Source organism: Molossus molossus, unplaced genomic scaffold, assembly GCF_014108415.1.
Source record: "Molossus molossus isolate mMolMol1 unplaced genomic scaffold, mMolMol1.p scaffold_m16_p_10, whole genome shotgun sequence".
NCBI classification, from domain to species: domain Eukaryota; kingdom Metazoa; phylum Chordata; class Mammalia; order Chiroptera; family Molossidae; genus Molossus; species Molossus molossus.
This window is the reverse complement of record NW_023425345.1, coordinates 27,773,941-27,793,491: the sequence shown is the minus strand read 5'-3', so window position 1 is coordinate 27,793,491 and position 19,551 is coordinate 27,773,941. Positions and strand designations below refer to the sequence as shown.

At 39.3% G+C, this 19,551-nt stretch overlaps 1 protein-coding gene across 2 annotated transcripts in view; it reads right to left on the bottom strand.

The window, feature by feature from the left end:
• The window catches only part of PTPRO (protein tyrosine phosphatase receptor type O), a 210,907-nt gene that overhangs the window by 23,123 nt on the left and 168,233 nt on the right, over window positions 1-19,551 (bottom strand). The window contains exons 16-19 of one of the 2 annotated variants that reach the window (XM_036251440.1): window positions 14,179-14,247; window positions 11,744-11,827; window positions 7,369-7,404; window positions 4,272-4,353 (exon numbers count right to left, since the gene is read on the bottom strand). In XM_036251440.1, coding sequence (XP_036107333.1) covers window positions 4,272-4,353; window positions 7,369-7,404; window positions 11,744-11,827; window positions 14,179-14,247 — 271 coding nt within the window. The remainder of the gene's footprint in view (window positions 1-4,271; window positions 4,354-7,368; window positions 7,405-11,743; window positions 11,828-14,178; window positions 14,248-19,551) is intronic. The other variant, XM_036251441.1, reaches the window with a different exon arrangement.

The window sequence follows — 19,551 nt, the reverse complement described above, 5'->3', positions numbered from 1 at the left end:
CAAGGAATGTAGTTTTGTTTTAATCTTTGCAGACACACTTCTGAACAAAGATGGTGAGGGCTTCCATTTGCATCCTGATCAAACACAGAGCACAGAAAATAACAGCTGAACGAACAGTCTGTGGTATGTCTTGTGGGCTCTTGGATTTCAAGCTCTAAATTCTGGCTCTTCAAAACCTTCTCCATATGAGACATAAGAAATAAGAAATTAAATCTAATCTTTGGTTCCCAAACCTCCTTAAGAAAAGATGTATATTTTTGTTAGAAGGATAAGCAGTCTTTCTAGTAGATTCAAAATCAGATGCAGAGTGAAGAGTAATTTATTCAGTGAATGCAAATTAGCAACTTGTATAGCTTCATGTATGACTTCTAGATGTATTGGTTATATATGTAAATGCAGACATTAGTTTTCATTTGCATAATGCTTACAAATGATGAAATTTCTCCATATAGGTGCCATCTTTCAATGTCAGAATCAAAATGAATACAACTATTAAGCACTAGTATAAACAGAACAAATAACTGTTCAGCCACTGGATTCAGCTCGACCAGCTGATTGAGCCATGTTAACGCCCTCTTAAGTGTCCACTGTAGAAGGAAATATTGTTTCCCCCGAAGCCTCAATTAATGATCAATTTCAGGAAAATTTGAGGGCTGCCATGTGAAAGGTCTGACATGCACCCTGAAATCAGGTGTGGGAGCACAGTGCATCTTTGAAAATAGAAGAGGGTACCCTGACACTGAACGAGGATGTGGGTGGGGAGGGTTGGGAACTGGCAATGTGTGGAAAGCTAAGTGAAAAAGGAAGTGAGTCAGACTGGTGGGTCTGCTTGAGCCAATGTTAGTCCAAAACAAACAGTCCGAATTTGCGATTTACATAAAGCAGACTTCTGGAGAGTCATTTGCATTTTCTCATCATAGCAAGGATATGATATATCAGAACTTGGCACCAAATAAATTACATATATATGACCAATAGTATTCTAAGAACAAAGATATATGACAAAAAGCTTCATAATAAATAAAAATACTAAACACTTCTTCAAACCAGGGCATGATGGTTAATTGTGTCAACTCGGTTGGGCTGTAGTGCCAAGTTGCTTGGTCAGACATCAAGTCTAGATGTTGTGTGTAAGGATTTTTTTTAGATATGATTAATATTTCCATCAGTAGACTTTCAGAAAGCAGATTACCCTCCGAAATGTGGCTTGGCCTCATCCAGTCAACGGGAGGCCTTAAGAGAAAAGACTGAAGTTCCCCGAGGAAGAAGAAATTCTGCTTCCAGACTGTGGACTTGAGCAGCAGCATCACCTCTTCCCTGGGTCCCCAGCCTGCCCTGCAGATTTCAGACATGCCAGCTCCGGCAGTCACGTGAGCCAATTTCTTAAAATAAATCTCTCCATCTCACTTTCTCTGAATCCTATTCTACCTCAAGTTTATCTATCTATCATCTATCTATCTATCTATCTATCTATCTATCTATCTATCTATCATCTATCTATCTATCTATCTATCTATCTATCTATCATCTATCTATCTATCTACCTACGTACCTACCTACCTACCTACCTACTTGCCTATCTCCTATTGATTCTGTTTCTCTGGAGAATCCTCACACACACAAGTATCAAAGTTTAGATGTACCCTTGTCTCACATTTAGTCTAGTGTTTTGGGATAATTCTTTGTTGTGTGGGAGTGACCCATTTATTAAAGAACATTTGACATCCCCGTCCCCAGTAAATACCACTAGTAGCTTACTCCCAAGCCATTGTGACAACCAAAAATCACTCCCACACATCTGAAACCCCACCTACGGAACTCTCTGGCCCTGACCCTGTTGAGAACACTGACTCAGTGTATAGATGAAGAAATTCAGGTGATAAAAATTTTGATTTTTTTTCCCATATTCATTAGTGGCAAAAGGGTAGTGAGGACCCAGGTTTTTGAATTTTGAGTTTAGTACATTCCTACCTCTTTTATAACATGATGAAATAAACCCAGACATGTTTATTTTAACATCATATGTGTAAAATCCCTTCACATATTATAAATTGAGCATTTAGCACATAAAATTTACAATCTACTTTTCATAGTTTTGAAGCATCTGCAGCTGGAATCTAATTTCTTACACTGATTGTCCCAGTGTCCTTGCTTTGAAAACAACGCTCTCTGTCCTTTGAGTGAACCACATGCTTCCAGGAAGAGCTGTTCTGTCCTCAGGTGGTTCTGTCCGCCCTGGCTGGTGGGTTTGAGTGGACATAGTGGCCCCGGACAGCCAAGCAGACTCCTCCGTCATTTTTCAAACCATGAACAAGAAAAAGAGTTCTTTTCGGAAACCATGGAAACTATACAATATAACACAAGGGTTGTTGGTGGTCGTGTTTGCCACAGAGACAGAGGTTGGTTTACAGTGAAAGAAAATGAAGCTAAGACAGAGAGAGAAGCAGAACTGACCAATGAAAGCTGGCCCCTGGCTCCAGCCATGCTTGGGACAGGCTGCTTCCTGACCCTCCTTGTGGTGTAGCTGCTCATCCTTTCCTTTGATGAGATGATATAACGTAGGATCCTTTGAATGAATTCCCTTTTTCTTGGGTCTAAATTAGTTTGGATTGTGATTCTGTCACTGACAACTAAAATAATCTATTTTTTTTCATAAAAAAAAATTAAAAGACTCATTGTGCAATTCAGAAACACAGCAATGGTCACACCGACATCGGATGGGAGGCACTCCTAACCTTCCCAGCAAAGGCAGTGATATAGCTGTGTCAGCATGGGCCTGTAATCTTGTAGAAATTAAGAGGCTGTTGCTTCAGTGAGGTTGAAAGTGTATCTACATCATAATTTTTATCACCATTATCAGAATCATCTAGTTATTTATTTTTTCTAAATTTTGGTTTAAGTTTTTTTTTGCATTGATTTTTTAGAAAGGAAGGGAGAGGGAGAGGGAGAGGGAGAGAGAAACATCGAATGGCTGCCTCCTGCACGCCCCCTACTGGTTATCGAGCCCACAACCTGGGCATGTGCCCTGACAGGGAATCAAACGGACCTCTCAGTCCCTGGGAAGGCACTCATTTCACTGAACCATACCATCTGGGCGCCTTACATTTTCTTATAAGAGTCTCCTTTCATTGCTATACTTTTCTGAAATGCCGTCCTCACCATAGATTTCTAGTTCAAACAGCATTTCAATTCTTTGAGACACAGCATCTATAATTTTTTATGCACCTGCACAAAATGGACAAGGTGGTGGTTAGGGGTTGTGTATCTGATAACATCGACGGTTCTCATCCTTAACTTCCCTGTTAGAATTTCCACACCAGGACTCCTGCTGCTTCTTGCAGACCAAAACTGTCGTGGCTCGTGGGTGGGAAGAAGAAATGAATACGAATAATGAGGAGAAAGCAGCTATGTCCTACAACCTGGTATTTCACAGGAAAGAGGCTTGAAGAAAATATACAGTATTTAGAAAACTCATTTTATCTTTCCTTTTTCTCTGGTTTCCCTGAATCACAGACCACTCTGTAGAAACCTGGAGGAAGTGCACCATCCAGACTGTGTTATGTGCTGCGAAGTGTGTGGGAAGAAAACGTTAAGGACCAGTGATAGTCTGCACACTGCTGAGATCCAGACTTACTCATTTCCACCCACTCTGATGCACGCTCTTGGGCTCAAACAAATACATCTGCTTCAGAAAGAGGAGGTGCTGCCAATTGTTTTCTTCTATACAAACCATGTGTAACTCTCTTCCCCCCATTTCTCCAAGAAAAGAAAACAAATCTTCACAAAGCGATATTAAGTAGAATGCCAGAGTCCTACAGGTATAAGAGCCCCACCATAGACTCTTAAATGCCCAGAAGACAAAAGGATCCTTTTCATCCACCATTGCTGTGGCGGAAGTGGCATGAGAGACCCACTAAAAATCTCCCGAAAGTGAAGTTCGGTTTCAGATCTCAGTCGTCAGCTTGCTCTCCCCTGCAGTCTCAATCGCCTTGGTTTTCATTGGTGGCTTCTCCTGTAACCACGTGTGTTCACCCCAGTACCTGCATCTCCTTTCCTTCATGTGTGCCCCCCAAACCCTGACCTGTTAACTAAGAGTGGACATCTTATATCTGGACCAGTAGATCAGATATCCCTGAGCTCAGTTACCACTCCGCTCTATATGCAGCCTGATCCTAAGCCCGGCCCAGTGAGCAGGGACATGGCACCAAGCCAGCCTGCGTGCCCCCATGCCCTGTCTGCCGCAGAAGGCAGGGTCTGCTTTATTCACTCACCTCAAACTGAAGAGAAAACTTATAGTCGGAGTCTTTGGCCATATCCCTGATGTAGGCGTCAAAGTCGTCCAGTTGAACAGGGCTTTGTCAAACACAAAGAAATGTATGTTTTAAAAATCCTACTGATAGGTATGGTTTAGTACTGTACTTCTCAAACATGAACAGTGTCTTAGAGAAGTTTTGCTTCTCAAAGGTTAGCACTCACTTATATTTTTATTTTTATTTGGTTAAAGTTACCAGTCCTTAATATATTGTAGTTAATCTATTTAAACTTCCTTGAGATAGGATAAATATCTAGATTTTCAACTGGCTCTTACTCTAGCAATAAAATACTACATACATGCATACTCACACATGAATATGTATTGTTTCTAGAAAACTCTGATTTATAGAAAAGAACAAAAGATTCGACTCTGCAGACCTGTAGGGGTTACGGTTCCACTTTATTTACTGTGTGTTCTTGGACAATTTACCTAACTCTTCTGAGATTCAGCCTTCTCACCTCACAAGTTTACACACAGAGTATATTAAAAGAACCTTGTCAGTTTAAACAGGCTTTACAAGAAGTGATGCTGCCAGCTACATTTTCTCCCCAGAACAGAGGCAGGATGTAGGTAGAGCGAGGGTCCCGACAGCTCCCAAGGCCCCACTCTGAGGGCCACGCCAGGGGCTTGCGTGTCTGTAAAATGGTATGTAGGTTCACAGGTACCATCAAAAAAGACATCTGAGCACATGTTTCTGCATCTGTAGCAAAAGTCTTCATCTCTTTTCTTATTTGATTTTTAAAAAATAAAGGTTATGTTTTATTCCCTGTAGTGTTCTGTAGCTGCTTTTCTCTTCTAGACCCTACCTAGACCAACCTGCTCCCTCCACTTCTGCAGCATGCTGTACTGTCACCCAATCCAAGCCCCTCTACTTTGTCAGGGGCCACAGAGCTGACCTTCCTCTAGTCTTATTGCAAGTTACTCAGCTTATGTCATCTACGTGTGGTCTTATGTCCTCATAGCAAATACTCAGTAAGTAATAGCTATTTGTTTAGAGTTGTTGATTAGCTAATCTGATAATTAAGTTATTTTAAAGTTTTAGAATTTTCAAAGGGCATTAGATGTCCCAGATACTACATTTAAACTTTAATGGTTTTTCTTAATAATAACATGAATGACTTATATACATAAAACACTATAGATCTAAACTATTTGCATATGTTATCTTGCTCCATTGATGGTAGAGGTACAGATGGCCAATGCCATCCCATGCTGCAGATGACAGAGTCAAGGCTAAGAGAACCAGTGAGTTGACCAAGGTCACATGGCTACTGAGTCACGGAACCCAGTCTAGAACCCAGGGAGAAGGATCCCTGGTTACAAGCTTTCCCACTTCAAACTTGCCATCCTTCCAAAAAGAACAGGCTAAATGTGGGGGCATCCAGAAGGATAGCAAGTCAGAGAAAATATGTATGTGTTAGAAAAAGCAAAGGCAGGGGAAAGAAAGACAGAGGAAGAACCAGAAAATCGAAGTATGAACATCAGGGAAAGGAGGAGAGTGGTAAGGAGGAGAAAAAGCTGGGAGAGAGCAGAGATCAGCAGGACAAAGTTTTGGAGGGAAAGGGGGAAAGAGAAAGTGAAGGAAAGGAGTAGAGAATGAAAAGGGGAGCCACAGGGGCATGGTGTGGGGGACATTTGGAGTGGAAAAGAAAGTAAATAGAAAGGTGGGGAGGGGGATAGAAAGCCCCTCAAGATGGCTTTCGGAGAAGAAGATAGGATTAGAGGGAAAACGAGAAGTGGAAATGAGGAAGCTGGTTTGATGCAATGTTTTGGCTGGTGAGCAGTTTTCAGCACTCTTAAACTCTACCAAATTCTGTCCACACCCTGCTCCTCCTCCTCCTCGCTGTGGGGTACAGTCTCCCCTTTGGTCCTGAGACCCTACCCTTAACTGCTCTAGTCTATGCCTCTCCACCTCATTAACAATCCAACCAATGATTTGGGCAACAAAATCTGTTTCTGTCAAATCATTTCTTCCAGGTGACAGTACCTCTGTTCTCTATAGGCTGGTCTCATCTCTCCTATATTAATTGATAGATATGCCAATGGAATGCCATTTATATGTGCTAAAATGTTATGTCACTCAGGGCTAAATAGAAATATTTTTGCATCAACTTTTCTTTTGTATAATGTACTCTGTGACTTTTTCCTCCTTAGCAAAGATGCTGTAGATCTGGCTGGAACCCCTAATTGCCTCATATTAATTCACTAATATTCTATCCTAGGCAAGTATCAAGGGTGAACTCTATTTATAGGGATGTTTTACTCTTTGTATGCACTGTTTATCTAAAGGCCTGGAGGTGATAATCTAATTAGGCCTGTGAAATCAACTGATGGTTAATTTTCACCTATCAGAATCTTAAATTTTTACAATTTAGCAGTTCAATAGATAAGTGAAAACACAGGCTAGCAAGAGAAATTGTCTTTTTCTATTAATATAATGATTTTCCAGGGCAGCATTTCTCAAAGCATTTATCATAACATCAAATACAGTAAAAGCCTTTCCCTGCAATAAGCACAGATCTTCAAAGTACAAAATGGCAAAGGTTTTTGTACAGTTTTGATGTGACTAAAAATTAAATTTTAAAATAAATTTAGAATAACAGATTTCCTTCAGCAAGACTTCAATAATTCCTAACAACTCATTCTTTCTCAGATTTCATACGGCAAATTTTTTCTTAAATTCCTGACATTGTTTCTGTGATACACTTTCTTAGTAGTCACTGCCCTCCATATGTGTAAACACACAACACATAATAGCTTAGTTATTTTAATATGCAATTGCCCTTTCCTTCCTTCCTTCCTTCCTTCCTTCCTTCCTTCCTTCCTTCCTTCCTTCCTTCCTTCCTTCCATACTTCAAAACTGCTAAGAAACTAGACCTTAAATGTGCTCATCACAAAAAGCAAGTGGTAACTATGAGGCATGGTGGAGCTGTTAGCTAATGCTGGCGTGGGAGTCACATTGCAGCATATAAATGTATCAAGTCAACGCACTGTACACCTTAAACTTACACAATGTTGAATATCAATTATGTCTCAATAATGAAACAACTTACTTAGTCAGTTTTCTCTTCTTTAACCCATTTTTACTCCTGAGAATTAAAAAAGAAAAGAAAAAAAGACAAATTTATCTAGGCAAAAATATTGATTACCATAGTGATTAAACTTATTACATCAAGCACCTCAATTTTATTGAATTTTTAGTAAACATATCTCAGGTTTCTTTAATGACTTTTCCTTAAATGAGAAAATAATAATTTCAGATTCATTTTTAAAAACTCTATTTGATTGCAGGAACACACGTACACTTTATACTTAATGTTTGCAAGTAACAGAATTCTGGAAATATATAATTTCTTGCTACTAGGGATTAAGTTGCTCAAGTATTTTGTAAATAAATAGAAGTATCAACTGACTACTCCCAGTTCTACAAGCAAAAAGTAAAGAACCAGGGAATAACAGTGAGAAATAATGGGAACCTAAAGAAATACCTCTTGAATGATTAAAAAAAATGATTTTATTGGTTTTTGGAGAGAGAGGGAGAGATAGAAACATCAATGAGATAGAAACTTTGACTGGCTTCCTTCTGACACCCCTTACTGGGATCAAGCCGGAAACCTGGGCATGTGCCCTGACCGGGAATTGAACCAGTGACCTCTTGGTCGATGGGTCCACGCTCAACCTCTGAGCTACACCAGCTGAGCCTGAATGATTTTCTACTCAGCTCTTGCAGTGGTAATTTAGTTAACTTTAGGAATTCCGCATTTACTTCGTGTGGCAGGAACCAGTTACTCGAGTGCTTTATGAAAGCAGAATGTTAGCACAGATACGAACAGTTCTGGCAAAGCCAAAGGCTGCCAATATATTTTGTGACTGGGAGTGAATTTTACACAAAGACAGAAACCTTTCCTATCCAAATAGACTTGAAGGGAAACTAGAAAGAAACAAATGTATGTGGGAGGTGACACTGAATAAATTCAGTGCTGAAATATTAAGCTGCTACTACTCGACGGCGTGCAGAAATCTGATTCATGGGGAGAGGCACTTGTTCTTTCAATCTCATTCACTGACGGGAGGAACTTTAAGCCACGTGAAATTCTGCCACGTTTTATAAGACTCACCGTCATACTCTTACCATCCTAAGTGTATGTCTTCCTGATGTGCGCAGTTTTCATTGTTATGCCGAGATTTTGCTGAATTTCTATAGATATCCTAAAGACTGAATTATGAGACTTCATGGCAATATGATATAATTTTTCCTACATTTGGAAAATTTCTGTACTAATTCTAAGACTAAAATTGGGGAAGTTTAATTTTAAACACATAGTTAAGGCTTTGCTAATAATTTTAACTTCAGCATATTATGGGAAAAGCTAGCCTGTGTGTGTGCCTGTTACAGTGAACATTTTGGGTGATGTGTAGGGTGTCATCTTGTCATTGCAAAAGATTTTCTGAATAACTGATAAAAAACAACCATGGTATATATGCATACAGGGTAATGCACTTCTTTTAATTGTGCCTGTTGATTTATATTAGGTAAAGCTCAAGACCCCAATGATTCCAAGAAGCTAAGATGCATTCTTTGTAAGTTCTTCATGGTATGACAGTCTTAGAAAGCCAGCCAGATTGGAATTTATCACAAAGAAGAATATATAGCAATGCCAGAAACATGGGATTTATGATGGTTAAAAGCAAAAACAACACCACCTCCCCTTGCCAAAAAAAATTCTAGATATCCCCAATTTGATAAGCACTGCTTACTTTCTCATGAGTTCAATGGAAATCATCCCCAAATCTTAAAGAAGGTCATTAGAGATATCATTCTCTAAATTCAGCAATGCAATGACCATGGGTAAAGCTAAGCATTTTAAAGTCAGCGTTACTTCATGCGTACAATGTAAACTGCTGAGGATTTAGAACAGGCAGATGAATACTGGAGAACAGCATGAGGATGAATATGGTCATAAGAAAGGAGAGAATAATATGCTGAATCCACATAGACAATCTAAGATCATTAAATCAGAACTCCTAGCAGAATACAATCTTGAGATTAAGCCAACTGAGTGAGCCCTGGAGTTCTGCCCTGATTCTGCTACAATCCTGGGAAAAGACTTGAGTAATACTCTAAGAAAGAGAATTGATTTCTATGTGAACCACTGGAGACATCAGGAGGATTTTAGAAAACCAATGGGAACATATCTTGTGAAGTTGACAGTTTAGAGAAGCCGAGTGGTGTGTTAAGAGGGGGTGAGTTGTTAGATGAGAAGTAGCAAACAGTAGGGAATTCGGGTGGCTTTCTGAGGACCCAGCTAGGGGCAGGGACCTTGAGTTTTACTTCTTTTCCTTTTGGCATGGCACAAGCCTCAGGCTGAAAACAGAATGATCAGGATATTTTCATTGGTTGGTTTGTGTGTGGTTTACTGAAAGTGACAGGAAGTTGGGGCTCTAGGTTTTGCCTTCTGTTCTCATCTGGAGATGACCTGTTTACTGTTTCAGGACTGGTTTTCTACAAACCGCTGAAGAGCTTTTGTCTCTAACTTCTCTGATGTTACTTGACTAGGACAATAAATAGTGGACCTTGAAGCAGGTTGCTGAAATTTGATCTCGTGCTCATCAGAGGGAGCTATTAAAAAAGACACGCAAGCCCTGGTCAGTTAACTCGGTTAGAGCATCGTCCATATATGCCAAGGTTGCAGGTTCAATCCCTGGTCAGGGCACACACGAGAATCAGCTAACGAATGCATAAATAAGTTTAACAACAAATCTCTCTCTCTCTTTAAAATCAATCAATTACAAAAAGTATATGTATATAAAAGACATGTAAATAAGCATAGGCTTGCCTGATATAAGCTTAAAATTATCTGTGGAAAATGAGAAAAACAGAGAATTAAGCAGGGGAATGAATACAAAATTATATGCATCTTTCTTTTATTGCAATTGAAATCTGTGGGGTACCTTAAGGGTATTTGTTACAAGTATTCTAATGATAGGTAGAATATTCAAGGGTGATTGGATCCTGAGTTAAAAATAAATTTACATTTTGAAGGACGAGATGGAATTTATGACCACTTCTCATACCTGAAGACTGTCAGATGTTAAATATGTAAAAATATTGTGTTGACTGTGGTGAAGTCTGGTACCAAACTGTTATTAAAAACAAACAGAATCGTAGTGAATGGGTTCTCATAATCTAACACCTTCCTCTGGCTTTATTACTTACACATTGGTCTCAGTCACATTTCATAAGTTTTCTTCCAGTCCCTCTTTTTAAGGAAAATACAAATGCTGGTGTTACCCATCTGTGTTGTGAGGAAATCGTTTTTCTATTTCTCTCATTGAAACTTGGAGTCCTAAACTTTGCAGCTGTATTTATTCTGTCCTCAAAGGAGCTGGAGAACATTTGATCAATTGTCCGTTCGGACAAATAACTCTCCAGATGTCTTTTCATCTTTCCTTCTTCTGCCCCAAATGCAGGCCTTTTTTTTTTTCCCAGTCCATGAACTTAAATTTTTTTTTTTCTGAGTCCTTCTCAAGTTGTCCACATTTCTGGATCTTTCTATATGTACATCATTTACTAAACACCAGGGACTAATACTTAAGGACAATCATTTTTCACCAGTTCTCTGGAAAACCACTACTTTTTTTTATGACTCAGGAAAAGAAATAGTCCTAGACACTTTAGTCTCAGAATTCAAGATGATGATGATTAATATTATTATTATTTTACAAAAGCTGAGAAGACTATTCTTCAAGATTTGATTATTAAAATAATTTAAAAGCCAAGAAAATAAGTATCTAAAGGAGGCTGCTCTCTACAAAGGAGAGAATAGATTTCAGAGAGACCTGGATTGGAACCCGGATGTACTATGTAGGGTGACGTTGATAGTTAATCTCTGATGCCTCCATATCCACATCTCTAAAATGGGGTGAAAATGCCCTCTGCAGGGTTGTGGGGACAATTACATAAGACAATTATACAAAGGGGCTTGGACATGGTCAGTTGCTCATATTCCTTAGGTTAGCCTTCTTATAATAAGGCCCTGCATACAGGGTGTAGGGCTCTGGGTTTCCGTATTTTAATGTATTTCTTCCTTCTGGGGAATATGGAACTGAAATGGATGGTCATGGGAAAGAAAGTAGAAAACATCCTTTATAAAGATGAGGGGCCAAAGGACTGACTTAAGAAGACACAAACGACTAGGAATAAATAGGAGAGCATGCCAAGAACATCATGAGAAGAAAACTTAATTGTAAAACATTATTGTTAGCATCTTGGTACCATGAACCGCTTTAATCCATTTCCATGAATGAGTCATAATTGAAGATGCTGCAAACACATAAAAGACTTTTTCTGTTTTGTTTCCTTTCTTAAAGCTCACTTTTAAAGACTGTGTTAGGTAAGCAGTAAAAATTTTTTAAAAATTCACTTACCAAGGATTAATATAAAATGCCAAAAGATAATCAGTCCAAAGGCAGGAAGGTAGCAGGGTTAGGAAAGCAAACACACTCCTACGCCTGTGAGCATTAATAGATAACAGGTGTGAAGATGAAGCAGCGGCAGGAGTTAGTCAGATAAACTGTGAACAGATATCAGTACCTTCCTGACTGGAATCCCGTAACATGAGCACCTTCATTATAAAGCAATATTATTCCATTCTGTGACATTTAAACCTGAGGTCTGAAGCGCTAGAATATTGTCAAAATCTGTTTCATTCACACACAGCCTCTTATTGTAATTCAGATATGTTTTCCCAACTTATTTTGTGTTAATTAGTCTGCTATTAGTTGATTACATTTCACATTCAGCTAAATGAGGTGCTTAAATGCCTCATTAGTTATCTCGGTCTTATTCTTGGATAGCACCCTTGCAGTGCCTAAGCCTATTTTAAGGAACGTGGATAACACCGTTTGATAGCTCGCAGCAGCCTGTGGGAGGGAATACAAATGGCGAGTTTCCACGTTCCGGTCATGGTGAAGACTAAAAACTTTCAGGACACAGCCTTATAAAGCAGCGTGTCCAGTGCACCCCTGTGACTTTCTACATTGTTTTTATTTTAACTTTTCCATCATGTCTAAAAAGTAACCCTTAACTCAGAGGTATGGCATGGCACTTGGGTACCATTCATTCAAGAAAAGTAGCTCATCAAATGCCTAGTCTGGGATCTTAACCAATACTCAGCTGAGTGGGAGCAAAGTTATTTAGTTTCACTTTAATTCTAATTCAGACTGTTGGTTTAAAATGCATGGTTTAAAACCAATTTCAGATATTCCAACCATTTGTAAAATAGAATATTCATGAATGCAGGTTTTAAAATATCATATGGTTGCCTCTCGAGTTATTCTGAGAATTACGGGGGAAATGCTGTCACCTTGTCACGTTAGTTATTACAAATTGTCCACTGAGATCTCTATTCTCAGCCAGCCAGGAAATGCTGGTGCTGGAGAACCTACCTTGGCCAAGAGTTGCATGGGAATGTTCTTGGTTTTGTAGAAAGGTCCTGAAGTGAATTCTCTTTTGCCTCAGTTCTCCCATAACAGGCCTCCCATATTCTATAAGCTGTGACTGTTGTGTAATCAATGCACAGCCCCCTCCAGTCACAGGTATAAATGAACCATTTCCTACATGGGCCACTCATCACTGCTCTGTGATTGAGCCTTTTTTAAGGGTGGGCTAGGTGACAGTCAAATATCAGTGAATTAGTCTCTTCATCTTGGAAAAAGTGCTAATATATTCAAACAAAGCTAGAAATGTTTCCTAACTTTTCACCATCAAGGGTTATGGGTTTCTCTCTTTTCACAGTTGGATCAGTCGTATTTAAATAGCAAAATTCCATTCAGGCTAAAATGTAAAAATAGCACCAAAGAATCCTATTTCAACTAGACTCTCAACTAGAGTGGGCATCGAGTGGATAGGTGCCCGCCGAGGGCAGTAGAATTTATGTGTTAAATAAAGCCCTCCCTCTTGCATTGATTCTCTAGAGTAAAATTTCCAGATGCAGATGTCTATGTCTTTCAGATGAATCATTTTGGGGGATGAGTAAAAACAGAAAACAAGATTACTTACCAAGAATCAATATGAAATGGATATATTTCAACGTGCTTTGCATGGTTGCTTGCACAACGCCACACTAGATCATATAAGCAGTGCTGGCTTCACTAAGTGGTTACTTCACTAGCAATTTTGTTGGGTATTGATTGCCATATACTGTTAATTCTCATGTATCATTGTTAAGTATAATGTCAACCAATTTAATTTTCTGACAATCTTTTTTTTTTTTTTTTTTTAATTCTCAAAATGTCACCTCCCTCCAGGTCCTTAATACTCAAGAATAAAGAAAAATGGTGCCATGTTTTCTTATGGGACCTTCCTGGATTTGATATTTGTTTACTGGTAAGTGCAAGAGTTGAGGGCCCTGGGCTGTATACTTCTACTTGATTTTTGAACAGAAGTGTGGCTCATGTCCCCAGGCACCGAAATGTGACTTTTAAGTAGAGATGCTGTTCTGTCTCATACCGCTTCAATGGCTATCTTGTCATGCCTTCAGCCACCACCTGTTCAGTGTGGCTCCTCTATTTAAGCCCTCCTTGGGCACAGTTATGCACCACTTGATAATTGATTATTTAGTCCTTTGTTTAACATAGTAAATACAGAACAGACTATGACATTTTTTCTACTTCATAATTGTATTAAATTAATATATACCAATATACTCTGTGAAGATCTAACCTTTGAATGTCCATGACCAAAGAAATCATGAAAGGATAATCAGACAAAACCATTTATCCCCTGAAGATGGTAAAATAAAGCTTGGAGAACACACAACATAGCTACGCTGTCCAGAGATTTGTTCCAAGAGCATACGCACCAGTTGTGTGGAAGCTTTCCATCCCTCTCCAAGGATGCAAAATTGACAAAGGTTCCCGCTCCACACTCCCTGTGTGAGAGGAATCACAGTCAAGGTTAATGCTTCTTTACCGGCTTATCATCATCACATTACATTTTTTTTTTTAAAGCTAAAATAAGTTCTATGGGTTTCTCTTTTGCATAAAATGCAAAATAGGAAAATAAAGCAAAACAATTTTTCACAAGGTTGCACATCCCCATAGCAAGTTATTTGAGGCCAAAGGTTTCAGTACACAGTTCTTTCTAAAGAGCACTCAAGATCCTAAATACACGTTTGAAATGATATTTTTCTATAATAGATTTGCTGCAGGTATTGAAATATTGTTCATATTTATCACTATGTTGAAATATGAGAATTACTAGACACCTACAAAATATTGTTATCTAATATATTAATAAATAAACATACAACACATTTGTTCTTTTAAGTACTTTGATGACCCTATTTTATTTTATTTACTTTATTTTTATATTATTATCCTCACTCGAGGACATTTTTGCATTTATCTTCAGACAGAGCAGGAGGGAAAGAGGGGGGAAGAGAGAGAGAAACATCAATGTGAGAGAGACACATCGAGTGGCTGCCACCCACATGACCCCAACCGGGGCTGGGGAACTGGAATCAAGTTACGTGCCCTTAGTGGGAACTGAATCCAGGTCTCTCTGGTCCACGGGCCGACGCTCTAACCGCTAAGCCAAACTGGCCAGGGCAATGACCATATTTTAACATAATTAGTTTCTTTTTCAATCCTATATATTTATTTTATGCACTGAAAAAGAAGCATTAATCTTGGAATAAAGAGATCCACAGGCTTCCTCAGACTGCCAGAGCATCATGGCACCGAAAATGTTGAGAATCTCTGTCCTAATAACCAGCTGGCTGAAGTAGAACACTTGTCCTAAAGATCTTGCTGTGTGCATTGAGGGTGTTCCTGCAAGAACAGCCTCACAAATACTAAATACTACTCCTTTCATTGCTCCACACCGCCCCTTTATGATTCCTATCAGAAGCTAGCATTTACTGCACACTCCCTGTGAGTTGCCTACTATGCTGTTACTGCATGATTGCTTCTCACTGTCCCCTAGTGTAGGGGTCATCATCATCTTCTTGATAGACGTTCTTTCCTGGCTTTGTTTTCCTTCCATTCCACCGGATGTCTCTTGTCAGTCTCTTTTACTGCTATCTTTTTTTTTTTTTCTTCATTAAAATCTTAATACTTAATACTAGATAATCCAGAGATTTTTTTTTTTCCAATTTACACTTCCTGGATTACATCCCATCTACGTCTTTAATACCATTTACATGCTAACAACTCTCAAATTTATGTCTTCCATCCAGACGTCTCCTGAACACCAGACTTTGACGTTCGGCTGCCCTCACCCGCGCTGCCGTCACCTCCAACTATCATTTCCCAAACTGAGGTCCTGATGTCCCCCCAACTCTGAAACTCTCTCACCTGGAATCCCATTTCAGGTGATGGCAATGCCATCTTTTCGGTTGCTAGGGCTGAAAACCTTGGAGTCATTCTTGACTCTTATTCATACCCATTCAACATGCTGTTTGTTAGCAAATGCGGTTGCCTCTGTTTTCAAAATATATCTGGAATGTGATCAGTTTCCCCACCCACCTTTGCTACCCCTCTGGGCTGACCTTTCCACCTCTCTTGCCTGGATTGCGGTCATGGCCGCCCGGGTTCACATGCCTGCTTTTTGTAGTCCTTGCCTCACTACAGCCTGTTTTACATAACAGTACAAATGAAAATGTTAACGTGTAAGTCAGATATCTATTTTAATCCTCAGCTGAGGATATGTTGTTGTTGTTGTTGTTTACAGTACTTCCTAGTATATTTTGTACCTTTCAAAAAGAAAACAAAACAAAAATAAAAAATAAGCAAACCCTAAAGACTTCCCTGTATGATTATGGCAAGAATAGAATTCTTTGCCATTGTAATTCTTTTTAAAAATTTTTTATTAATTTGTTTTTGTTACAGATGTTTCTCCTTTTTCCCCCATTGACACCCTCCTCCCCATCTCCCCTACTCCATCCTCAGCTTTGTTGTCTTTGTCCATTGGTCATGCATACATGCATATGAGTTCTGTTGTTTATCTCTTCCCTCCCAACTCCCCCCTCCTCTGAGGCTTGTCAGTCTGTACCCCACCTCTATGTCTCTGGGTCATTTTTGTTCATCAGTTTGTTTAGTTCATTATATTCCACAAATAAGTGAGATCATGTGATATTTGTCTTTCTCTGCTTGGTTTGTTTCACTTAGCATAATACTCTCCAGGTCCTTCCATGCCATTTCAAAGGATAAGATATCTTTCTTTCTTACAGCTGCATAGTATTCCATTGTGTACGTGTACCACAGCTTTTTAATCCACTCATCTATTAATGGATACTTGAGTGGTTTCAAGATCTTAGCTATTGTAAATAGTGCTGCTATGAACATAGGGGTACTTATATTCTTTATGATTGGTGTTTTAGGTTTCTTAGGGTATATTCCTGATACAACACCTAAGGCAAGAGAAACAAAGGAAATAATGAACACATGGGACTACATCAAACTCAAAAGCTTCTGCACAGCAAAAGAAACAACCATCAAAATGGAAAGGGATTCCACTATATGGGAAACCATAATCGCTAATGATGCATTAGATAAGGGGTTGATTTCCAAATATATAGAGTGCTCATACAAAGCAATAAAAGGAAGACAAAGAACCCAATTAAAAAATGGGCAGAGGATCTAAATAGACACTTTTCCAAAAAGGACAAACAAATGGCCAAGAGACATGAAGAAATGTTCAACATCACTAATCATCAGAGAGATGCAAATTAAAACAACTATGAGGTATCACCTCACGCCTGTCAGAATGGCCACTATCAACAAATCATCAAACAACAAGTGTTGGCGAGGGTGTGGAGAAAAGGGGACTCTAGTGTACTGCTGGTGGGAATGTGACTGGTGCAACCACTGTGGAAAACACTATGGTGTTACCTCAAAAAGTTAAAAATTGAACTTCCATTTGACCAGTGATCCCACTTCTAGGAGGATCTGTTTTTTAAATTGATTTTTAGAGAGAGAAACACTGATGTGAGAGACAAACATCAATCAGCTGCCTCCCATACATGCCCTGACTGGGGACTGAACCCACAACCTAGGTATGTGCCCTTACTGAGAATGAACCCACAACCTTTTGGTGTACAGATAATGCTCAATTGAACTGAGCCACCTGGCCAGGGCGTAAGTCAGAAATTTTCTGTTTTGTGCTCAATCTCTGTAATGGCTGCCCATTCACCCAAAGCAAAACCCAAAGCTCTTATAACAGCTATGAAACCCATAGGATTTGACACCACCTCCTGCTACTCCTCTGTTCATTTCCTCTGCTTTTGCCACTCTTAACTTCCAGCTATTCTTTGAACCTACTGGTCATGCTCCTGCCTCCTTAGGGCCTTTGCACTGGCTATACCTTCTACTGGGTACACTCTTCCCCCAGATAACACACGGCCAACTCCCTCATGTTCGTCTTTTTTCAAATGTCACCCTTGCAGTGAGACTTTCCTGCTTCCCAGGGCTCCCCTCCTCATATTCCCCAGACAGATACTGCCAATCTCTCTTACTCTGCTTTATTATTTTCCTATTATTGTCTGCTAACATACAATATCGTCTTTTTTAAAAAAAATATTTTTTCTTTATTGATTTTACAGGGAGAGGTAGGGGGAGGGAAAGAGAGATAGAAACATCCATGAGAGAGACCATCAACTGGCCACCTCCTGCATGCCCCTCTCTGGAGACTGGGCCCACAACCTGGGCATGTGCCCTGACCAGAAATTGAACTGGCAACCTCTTGGTGCATGGGTCAATGCTCAACCACTGAGCCACACCAGCTGGGCTGCAATATAATCTTTTAACTTTGATCTTTATTATTTATTGTCAATGTTTTCCACTAGAATACAAGCTGCATGAAGGCAGACATTTTTGCCTATTTTTTTTTTTTAATCTTCACCCGAGGACATTTTTGCATTCATCTTTAGATAGAGCGGGAGGGAAAGAGGGGGAAGAGAGAGAGAGAAACATCGATGTGAGAGAGACACATCAACTGGTTGCCACTCACATGACCCCAACTGGAGCCAGGGACAAACTGCAACCGAGGTACATGCCCTTAGCGGAAACCGAACCCAGGACTCTCTTGTCTGCAGGACAACACTCTAACTGCTGAGCCAAACTGGCCAGGGCCATTTTTGCCTATTTTGTATGCCGTCATATTCCAAGCACCCTGAGGAGTCTGACACACAACAGGTATCCACTGCTATTTGTTAAGTGAATGGATCAAGTTTCAGTGGACTACACAAGGACACATGGGCTGTAAATCAGGATCTGACCCCAAGGTGTATGATTTCAGAGCTTCATATTCTCGGCGCAGTGCTGTGCCACCACCCTCCCTAGCCTTCTAAGATTTGTTCCAATGCTAATATTAAGAAGCTTGATTTTTATATTCTTAACTAATCTCTTTTCTTTCCTTTCATATTAATCCATTTTAATTTCTTTCCTGGTACAAGTCATTTATACATTTAAATATATTTATTTATGTACATCTCTCCAGCTATGTTCTAAGTTCCTAGTGGACAGCTTGGATGTCTGATTTTTCTTTGACTATCCATATAGGCACATTATATACATAGTTATTGGCTGGATAAATTTATTTATGAATAGGTGAATGACAGAACTCTGAGAAAGGAGAAGGATGTTGATTGATGACAAGTCAGCAGGCTAACATTGGGCAAATATTAATTGGAGTCAAATGTCCCACACCCAGTAGTACTCAACTAGGTAACAGTTGTGTGTGCGTGTGTGTTTAAGAGAACTGATCATTGTTCTGATAATATAGGGGCCGCAGCAAGTTCTTGACAATGCGCTCTGATAAGTAAGAAATGTATTAGTGGTCAAAGGAATAGAGACTCATCAAAATCATAAATCAAAAGGCTGTTCTAATTGCAAGAAAAATAAAATTTTCCACAACTCTGAATAACATGAACAAAAATGATAGGGGACCTGTAAGAGATTTAATCACAAACTCTACAAATACTTTTTCACAAGACAACTTCAACAGAACTCATGAAGAGAGTGTTTTTTTTTTTTTCTTGTGGTCTCTATCTATATTAACTTCTTTTATTAATCATATTGAATAGGTATAGATTTCTCTTGTAATCCAAAACAACTTTGAAATTATCCAAAGGTAATGTATGGGCCACGTAAGATGACAAGATACATAGTTAAGAGGTCTGACTTTGTGTAAACCAACAATCCTTTGCTTTACCATTTCAATGGTAGTGCTTTCT